At 34.0% G+C, this 10569-nt stretch overlaps 1 protein-coding gene across 1 annotated transcript; it reads left to right on the top strand.

Moving 5' to 3' along the window:
• Positions 1-7446: 7446 nt before the first annotated feature.
• Positions 7447-8497, top strand: LOC136207327 (calcium-dependent protein kinase 32-like). Its single transcript, XM_065998603.1, has 2 exons — positions 7447-7492; positions 7677-8497. The coding sequence occupies exons 1-2, from the start codon at positions 7447-7449 to the stop codon at positions 8495-8497; spliced, it is 867 nt and encodes a 288-aa protein (XP_065854675.1).
• Positions 8498-10569: the final 2072 nt, after the last annotated feature.

Here is a 10569-nt window from a genome sequence, read left to right as displayed (position 1 = left end):
ATTCTGATGCAGAGGAACAAATCTATCTACTACATCGTCTTCTGGCCTTGTGGCCCAAAAGCATAGTCAAAATCTGAGCAGTCTGCTCCCAGGTTCGCACTCACTGCAACAGCGCAATTGGTATATTCAAGCTACTTGTGCTACTTCTGGGCAAGGACTCTATGGGGGTCTTGATTGACTGTCCATTAATATATCTGCCAAGGCAAGTTTATCTTATATCTCAATCCATTATTTACTTAGAATAATTTGTACTATTTTTGATAATAATGTTCATGTTTTGTTCCCTTGCAGGTTTAAGTAATCAACACATGATATTCTATCTTCTAAACCTTGAATAATCCATCTGCTGCAACAGAAAACCACAATGATTTACCTGAGTATCAGAACTAAGAACCTCAATGATTTGAAAACAACAGAGCTTAGATTATATCCAAGAGGACAAAATCAGATGATGGAAACCGATGGAATATGAGAGAGATAACTTGGGACGACCTTTTCCACCTCAGATGCAGATGGTCGTTGCTGCCGGGAGAGAGAGAGAGAGAGAGATAATCTGGGGAGGGACTAGGAAGAAGCTGATTTAGGGTTTTTAATCTCATTTTTGAACGAGAGAGAACTTGGGGGTTTTAGTCTGATAAGCTCCTCAGACCAGAGAGGCGATCACTGATACTGTTTACGAGAGAGAAAAAGAAGTGCAAAATAGGGATAGATAAAAAAAATTAATAACAGCAGTATGAGTTTAAAATTTGAAACAACATTAAATATTGGGAAAAGTACAAAAAAAATGTTTGTGGTTTGTCAATTTTGCAAACAGAGGTATGTGGTTTAAAAGTTTACAAATAAAAGTATGTGGTTTGTTTTATTTACAAAACAAAGTATTACAATTACAAAATTAAGTTCTGATTACAATTAAAGACATTTTTATCTTAAAAAAATTATTCTTACATATCAGCAAAATATAACCTCCGAAAAAAATAACTTCCTAAATCGAAACAATAAATAATATGGGAGAATTTTACGTTTTTTACTAATCTGATGGTTTATGAATTAAATTGATATTTAAATTCATTTTACACCGTTTGGGATCCGTGTTTTGTAATATATAAATATAATTGAATTTTTTTTAAAAAAATGCTCTTATTGTCATCAATTACTTAAAAGTTTAATTTTAAATATTTTGTTTTGTAAAAAAACATACTACATACCTCTATTTGTAAACTTTTAAACCACGGACCTCTATTTGCAAATAAGGTAAACCACGAACATTTTTTTCGTACTTTGCTCTTAAATATTTACGTTTTCTATACTGATGGTTTATAAAAGTGCATTTGAAAAAGCGTTGTTACAGAGGGTTTTTTTTGTAGTGATTGATAAAAGAGCCTTGTTGGTAATGGGAATTTTTAGGAATGGTGATCTCGTGATTCTCTAAAATTTTGATAATTAGAGAACCATAAATTAGCTAGGTTGAATTCCTCTTCACGGCAGAAATGAGAAGATGGGAATGTTAAGAGGCTTGTTTTCCAGTGTTCCACATGACACATAGTTCCAGCTTTGATACTGAATTGACCACTACAAAAAATAGTATCTTTGCCGACGGAATTTATCTGTTTTAGCGACGGTTATAACTTTCCCTACAGTTTTTACCGACGGTTTTTGAAACCGTCCCAAAACCGTAAGTACAACGTGCAATTCTACTCTAGCGACGTTTTTTGAGAGGCGTCGGGGTAAGTTTCTGTAGGGACGGCTGAATTGAGACGGTTTTGCAACGGTTTTATAACGATTTTGCGACGGTTTACAGCTAACGATTTTGAGCCATTTTCTGACAGTTTTGCGACGGTTTTACAAAAAATTTCAGCAGCAATAATATATTTTAAATAAAAAATTATTTTTATTTTATATAATATTTAAATAATTTTTATAATAAAATATATAATTACAAAATTTCTTTAATTTTTATTTCCAGTTGCTTCAAACTTCAAACATCAAACACTTCCTACAAAAAATTAGAGTTTTAGTGGCCTTTTTGTAGCAGCCCTTTTATTAAGGGTCCCAATGGCTTTTGACAAAACTTATGTTGTGGCTAACTTAAAAACTGCCCCAATTAAATGTTAAGGCTTAGTGTTATTGAAGCCCAATTTAAATATGGCAATTAGGTTATTTTCAATCTTCGGTGTCTACGCAAAACTCGACTTACTCATTTCAGAGCGGAACGAAGAGCAGAAAAGCAGATTTGCTCGGATGATTGATGATTTTAAGTTTCTCAAGTTTGATTCGCGGATAGAGTAAATGAAGAGCAGAACGAAGAGCAGAAAGCAGATTTCCTACAATGATTGGCGATTTTAGGTTTCTTAAGTTTGGCGATTTGATAAGGTGATCTAATAATTCATTTGTTAAATAACTCTGTCTTTCCATTTATCTAATTTTCGAATTCCATTGGTGGCTACTGGTTTCTCTAATTTTCTCTAATAATTCATTTGTTAAATAACAGTTTAAATTATGCTCTGATATATTCTCCTGGTTCACTACCAAAGGTAACTCAGCCTTTCGCTTGAGCATCACAATTTTCTGCTCTAGAATCTTTTAGCTGAAAATGGACTTTTAATTGCCTGATTGGCTTTAATCCATCATTTTGTAATTTAGGTTTAGTAATTGATTGCTTGTGGTTTCCGATCCTTAATTGTAGTATAAACCACGAACTTTTCAGTTTTCTCGTGATTTTTCTTTAATTAAAGAAATGTGTAGAGTTTTTTGTTCTGTAGTGTGTGAATTTCATGTAGAAATGTAGATGTATTAAATTCTATAGATCAATAGTTTGTAGCTGCAAATCACATATAAATTGGTTAACAAAGAAAGCCACATTGAGTCTGGGATTTTTCTTTTTTGGTATGATGAAGTGTGATTTTAGCTGTTTTTAATATGATGCAATTTCCCGTTTCACTCTCACAGATCTACTTTACATCGATGATTATTTTGGGATGAAGGTTTGCTTTCTCTCAGTACAATGGTTGAGGATGCCATTGTGGAGGAGGTATTCCTTCTTATAATTATTAGTTGTAAAACGTTGTTGCCGTGTGACCAGAGGTCACGGGTTCGAGTCTTAGGAGCGGCCTCTTGCCAATTAAATTGGCAAGGGAAGGCTTGCCCCCAATACACCCTTGTGGTGGGACCCCTCCCCGGACCCTCGCTCAGCGGGGACGCGTAATGCGACCGGGCCGCCCTTTTTTTTTTTTTTTTTATACATTTTGTACTCTAATGATGTACGCTCACTCATGTTACATACTTAAAATTGGGATGTCAAATGGATCGTTGTGATCCATATATTTTACATGATTATATGATTATTATAGCATAAATGGAACAAAAATGATAATGGTGTCAAAGGATCGTGTCAAACGGATTATCTCCGCGAATATGATCTTTTCGTGTCAAAATTGCCAACCTTAAGTCACACAAAGGTAAGAGGGCTACAATATTGTTGTGTATACCAGGCCGATTTTACTAAATGTTATTTTCGTTTATACATGTATAGATCTTTAATTTGTTGCTAATCTCATTCAAAAGTTCGCCCTTTTCAATTCCGTATCTGAAACTTAGTAGACTTGTCAATTGCTTATGTTATACTCCTAATCCTAAATTTAATTTTATATATAAATGGTTAAGACACTGCAATTTAACTCTATTATTAAAGAATATAACCAGTTTGCTGCAACTACTACATGAAATGGATGCCAAGATCATGCTGGTTTTCTCATTGTTTGAATAACATTTGTATTTTGTACTCGGTTTCAATCAATTATAGTAATTTCTTCATATATTTTTTCTAAATTCTTCTGAAACACAACAAACTATTCTATCTGCCATGATCTGAACTTAATGCCACTCATTTCCATGGTTGGCAGAAATTAAAGAGGTTGAAACAAAAGTTAAAAGTGTTTAATAAGGCAGAGTTAAAGTGCAAAGGCTTAAGCTTGAGCAGGCTCAACATTCTTTGCAATTAGAGCCTATAATTTTTCAATTGATGGAGGTGGAAAGGCATGAAGCTATACTATTAGCACAACCTCTTAAGCAGGAGGAAAGCTTTTACAAGCAGAAATCAAGAATACAATCGCTGAATTTGGAGGACATTCATACATCTTTTTTCCATAAGAAATTTAAAGCAAGGAAAATGAGGAATATTATAACTAGGCTCTCTCTACCTGATGAGAATGTGTCGTTTGACTATCAAGGGATTTATGATGTAGTAGTGATAGGGTTTTATAAGTAACTTATTGGTACAAAAAGAGATTCGAGTAGGCATACTAACTTATCTATTATTCAAAAAAGGCCTTTGTGTAATGAGGAGGATATGAATATTTTAGAGGAACATGCGACCAGAAACTTGCAGAATGTAAAGAAGAATCGAGACTTTTCTTGGTGCGAGTTCAAGAGGAACATGCTGCCCTTGTAAGCACCAGAAGTTTTGAACATTTCATTTTTTGCATTTGTAAAATGCAATGGCCTTGGATTTTCTGTTTCATATGACTGCTCCAGTCGTGCTAATACACACTGCACATTTTCATGCTTCTTAGATATGCAGACAATGGTTTCTTTCAAATGCATCTCACTTGTTATTCTGTTGTATCATTGAAACCTGTATATTAGGCTACCAAAAATGTTTATGCTTTGTGCTTCCTTGACATGTTTTAGTAATTTATAGATTTCAGGAAATAGATTTGCACCTCCAACCAAGACTCCTCAATCATGTATACAATGCTAGTGATTCATGAGGCATATGATTGGACAGTTGTAATTGCAAAACTTTATTTGCAAATCAAGGACCTGATCTTCTATTTGTATTTTCAACCCTCATCTCTAGTTAATTCTAGTGCTTTTTGTTTGTAGGTGTTGGGCATCCAGCAGGAGCATGACACAAAGCTGCTCACACTGAAGAGCTAAAACGTACCCAACTTATAGCTGAAAATGAGATGAGGGAGGTAATGACAGAGGTGTATATAGCTTCAGGATCAAATGACAGAGCTAAAGCCTACCCAACTTAGAAACAAGAGGGAATCTTGTGTTATGTTTTTATTTTGATATTGAAATGACATTAGTGTTGCAATATCGAGGTTATTCCATTAAATTTAGTTTTTTTTTTTTTTTAATTTTAGAATCATGTATTGAATTATGTATTGAATTTAGTAATATATCGAAAGTTGATTTTTTTTATATTATATATTCTTTTTGAATTGATTTGCACATTTAAATTTGATTAATTAATAACTAATTATCGTAGGTAGGAAATTGGAATATAAAAAGTAATATATATACTAAATAATGCATAAATTATATAGGGGCGTTTATGTAGCGGCGGTTTTAACACCGCCCCTAGAATTAAAAGAGAGATTTTAAAATTAGATATAGGGGCGGTTTAAACCGCCTCTACAAATTCGTCGCTAATTTTTACTCTACCCCGTCGATGATGATTTTCGTCGCTAATTCGTAGTTCCGGTACCCTTTGGAGACAGATTTGGGGCGGTTTGTAAAACCGCCCCTAGACCTTGTAGGGGCGGCTACAAGCGAAAAAAACTGCCTCTATAGGCAGTTTTTGTTGGAGTGACTCATAGGTTCTCAGCTAGCAAATGATCACTCACTAACTGAAACAAATTAGAACCTTTATTTACAAACAAACGATCTTTCCTAAGGACTTAATCGATAATTTACTCTGCACGTAGAACAACTTTACGAATGAAATGACAGATTGAGGGTTTCTTGAGTCAAATTACATTATACTTTCCAGAATAACTTCTGAGCAGCAAGAGCTTCAGCCTCCAATGTTGGTTTCCAGAAATGTGTAGGCTATGCCAGTAGTGAGGTCACTACATAAGGATCCATGTTTGATTGCTGATCTTTTGTCTTCCAAGTAACCTAACAAATAGAAAAATGGAAAGTTAATAAAATAGAATAGCAAATGGTCATTACATTCTAGTGGAAATCTCAAATACAGAAGGTAAGTTTACTATGGTTTTCCTAATTAGCCGAACGGAACCACTTAAATCCCTTATTTTTGTGATTAAATGTCCAAATTCCTATTCCACATATCAAGCTTGTTTTGGTTAATTTTAGGTCAAACTGCATTCTAAGTCATGAATTTTGTTATCTCCATTGCATATGTGCAATTTTATCATCAGTAACAAATTAAAAAATTAATAGGGGTGGGGATCAGTGGGTGCTCAAACCCCTCATCGTCTCCAGGATCCATCGTTGTTTTTAAAGGATGTTTTAACATTCTTTTCCTCACTAAGAATTGCATAATTTTCACAGCAGCAATGAACCAATCCATTTTCATTGACACAAGACAAAACTTTAAGTGAAATAGAATGTTAGTATTATTCATAGCAGTCTTAAGATTATCAAGGGTTTGTTGACGATAGGAATGAGTTCCATGAGAGAAATTGAAGCGAGCAATATTCATTCCAACTTTAGTCTGTACACACCACACAATCTTTTTCTTTTTAGTTTGTGCGTATAATTATAATTTAAATTGTGAATTTTTTTTTTTTTTTGTCATTTGATAATTTAAATTAGTTTACTTGTGTGGATTGATATTGGGTGTTCTTCCAATTGAGTGGTTGTTCTAATCACGTAAATGATTTATAAATAAACTGACTATCATCAAATTGTTGAAATCGATAAACATCTTTCTGCCTCTAATTTACTTAAGGTCCATTTGGTTTACTTATTGCTGTTTATGCCATTTACCATTGGTTGTTTAATTATTAGTGTTAGGTAAAATTATGATTAATTGCTTCTGCTAGTGATGTAAAATGACTAGTCGAGGAAGCTTCCACTAGCTTATCTAATGTAAATATAATTTCCAATTCTGAACATGGATTTAAAGTGAATATGCAGAGTTTGAGCCAACCACTCTAATAATCCTTCTTTTTCTTTTACTTAAAGGAAATTATGCAATTCTTCTAGTAGATAAAGATTATGGATTTAATTTGTTTGAGCTTTGAAATAACTTCTAGAAACCACTAAAGAATACAAAGCCTAGCCTAGATAAAGAAAATTCTTGGCAGTTCCTAAACTAATATGTTGTGCTACAACTATCAACCAGAACCAATATGTAATAGCAGAATTGATGAAACGATTAAAGTAAAAGCTAGACATAACTATTAGTAATAATTTGACAATATGATATATTTTAGAATAGCTAATTACTATTTTTGGCAACTATCTATATTAATTAAATAATTAATCAAATATGGTACAATATCTATTATTTTGGTAAAAAATAATTATTAGTTGCATTAGTCAATATATATATATAAAGTGATGAATTGATTTTGGAGTGGTTTATAAGCGGTCAACAATTATCAAATTTGTAACGCTAAACAATTTCAAAGATTAATGAAATAAACTAAATTAAAGGCATTGATACATGGGTCTCAAATATTTCAAATTCAAATGACATTTGACTTGACTCGACCTTACAAAAACTTGGTATTTAAGGGTTCTTTGTTGTTGAATTCACAGACATTCTGTCATTCTTTGTGTTTTTTGGCTTTCTCTCTTTTCTTCCTCCTTCACACTTTTGGGTTTCAAATTCTTCTCCCACTCTACTCTTATTCAGAATTTCAACTGAAATTTTGATCATGGGAAATTGTTGTATAATCCCACATACATCATGTGAGAAGAAAGGCAAAGGGAAGAAGCTTATGGAAATGGGGTTACATATTTATGTACTGATATAAACAATGGTGATAAGTTTGCATGTAAATGTATATCTAAGGAAAAGCTAAGAACTTATGAGGATATTGAGGATGTGAGAAGGGAGGTTGAGATAATGAAGCATTTGCCTGATCATCCAAATATTGTGAGTTTGAAGGACACTTATGAGGATGATAGTTCTGTGTACATTGTGATGGAATTATGTAAAGGTGGGGAGCTATTCGACAGGATTGTTGCCCGTGGACATTACAGTGAAAGGGCAGCTGCTGCTGGTGTTATGAGGGCTGTTATGGAAGTTGTTGAGATGTGCCATAAACATGGAGTGATGCATCGTGATCTCAAACCAGAGAATTTCTTGTTTGGAAATAACAAGGAAACAGCCCCATTAAAAGCCATTGATTTTGGATTATCAGTCTTCTTTAAACCTGGCCAGCGATTTAAAGAGATTGTAGGAAGCCCTTATTATATGGCTCCAGAGATTCTTAAAGGGAATTACGGCCCAGAAGTTGATGTGTGGAGTGCTGGAGTTATCCTTTACATTTTACTTTGTGGTGTTCCACCTTTCTGGGCAGAAACCGATCGACGGCTAGCAAAGGCGATTACTCGTTCTGTCATTGATTTCAGGACCTATCCTTGGCCTAAAGTTTCTCATCATGCCAAGGACTTGGTGAAGAAAATGCTTAACCCTGATCCCAAACAAAGACTTTCACCTCAGGAAGTGCTCCAACATCCTTGGTTATTGAACGCCAACAAGAAGAACAAGTCGGGGAGGGGAGGGAGACACTGAAACCAAGGCATAAAACGTGATGGTTACTAGCAAAAGAATTGGCCAACAAATTCCTGAAGCAGATCTTCAAATTCTTATGGATGCTGCTGATGCACAGAAGACTCAACTTAAAAAGATGAGCATCTACGTAGAGCTATAGCTATAGATATTGGGATAATTATGTTCATTTTCATGTATATTGAAAAAGTGGAATAACAATCTCTATATTTTGATCCCATGTTCTTGTTTTAAACACATGAATTTGTTAATATTTTTTTGGGATAATTGTGTTCCAAAATTTAGGTAATGATTATCTATTTTATGGAATTGAATTCAGAGAAGAAAAATACTCATGAGTTTCCAAAAAAATTAAGCAAATTGCTTTAGGTCCATATTACATTACATGTTAAAAATTGTATCATGTGTCAAAACTTAACAAATTGTTTAATTTTTCTATCAAAATTGTTTAAATGTCACCTAAATATTGGAACACTTCATGGGACAAATATTACCAAATGATACGACATGTCATAAATAATAAAATTTTGGATTCTACAATTATAAAAAGGGGTTTAAATTAAACCTTTAAATAACTTAATTGATACTTTCTTAATGTAATGTATATAAAAGAATTTAAAATTTTAATAAATAAAACAATTAAAAAATGGATCGTACCTACTTTTAGAATTTGTGTCTATTTTTTTTTTTGAGCCGGAGTAATTAATTAATTATCAAATGCATGTATTATAATTATTCCCAAATCTTCATTAAAAAGCTCTCTTTTCATTTTTTTTCATGATTTTAAAAACCGGATCGGATTGGCTGGTCGAATCGGCTCGACCGCGAACCGGTCACAAACCGACGAACCGGTCTGGCTCCGGTCAATTAAAAATTAGAAAGAAAATAAATTAAAATTCAAAACATATTCGCCCCTTAAAATTAGCGGGCATTTAGAAGCTTCCTCGCTTCTGTCATCTGTTGCTATTTGTTAGACTACCGATGCAAAGGCTCTTAGCCAGGGGTGGTAATAGGAGGTTGAAGAAGACGAAGAGAGAACATGCAGAAACTCAAAATAATTAAAAAGCTAAAAAGCCAAAAGTAAAACTACTTGATTTGACGCATTTAATATTTCTTATTGAAAAAAGAGAGACTTTAATTTGATTGAGTGTATAAGATAAAAAGAATGGTAAGTTTTGTATTTTCACTTTTCAAGAATAGTAAAGTTTGGGTTTTCAAGAATGATCAAAACGTAATTAATCTGAAAATAAATTAATAAAAAATGAAAACTTCAACAAATCCGAATAATAGAGACTTTTGTAACTAACATGAAAATCCTTAAAAAACAACCTTAAACTTGGAAAGTCTCTCCTCGTGGAGTGTTTTACTGTCTTCTCAATATGAGATGTAACCTAAGCCGAACTGGTTAAACCCTAGATCACTATCGTAAACTCCAAGTAACCCTACTCGATCGCCGCCGACCACCACCCCAGTCCGAGAAAATCAACACCTGCCCCTGCTATCGTTACACGATTGCGATACAGGAGAAAGAACAGTGGAAATAATCGAAACTCTACAATGGAACCAACAAAAGAGCTTACGGCCACATATGCTCGATTACAAATCAACCCCGAGGAAACTGACGAACTGGAAATAGGGGACGACGTTGCAGTAGATGAGGGGAGACAGTTTTGGTTCATGGTTGGGAGATTCTTAAACGCTAGAACAACACATTTTGAGTCGATGAAAAACACGTTAGCATCAATCTAGAGACCTGTGAAAGGCGTTACCATTACTGAAACAGATGAGAAGGGAAGATATCTGTTCCAATTTTTCCATGAAAAGGATGTTGCTCGAGTACTAAACGATGGACCGTGGACATTTAATCAAAATGTAATGATAATCAGAGCCCTTGACATATCAGAACAAGCAGTACAAGTCGAATTGTCAGAACTTATAATATGGGTGCAGGTCTCTGACCTGCCCATCGGTTTTCAAACCCCGACAATATGCAGTATTCTGGGGAACAAGATTGGCACCTTTCTAGAAGCGGATCCAAGAAACTTTACTGGTCAGAGAAGGAGCTACCTCCGAAT

Source organism: Euphorbia lathyris, chromosome 9 (assembly GCF_963576675.1).
Source record: "Euphorbia lathyris chromosome 9, ddEupLath1.1, whole genome shotgun sequence".
Taxonomy (NCBI): domain Eukaryota; kingdom Viridiplantae; phylum Streptophyta; class Magnoliopsida; order Malpighiales; family Euphorbiaceae; genus Euphorbia; species Euphorbia lathyris.
The sequence above is the reverse complement of the archived record's forward strand: the minus strand, read 5'-3'. Positions and strand labels throughout refer to the sequence as shown.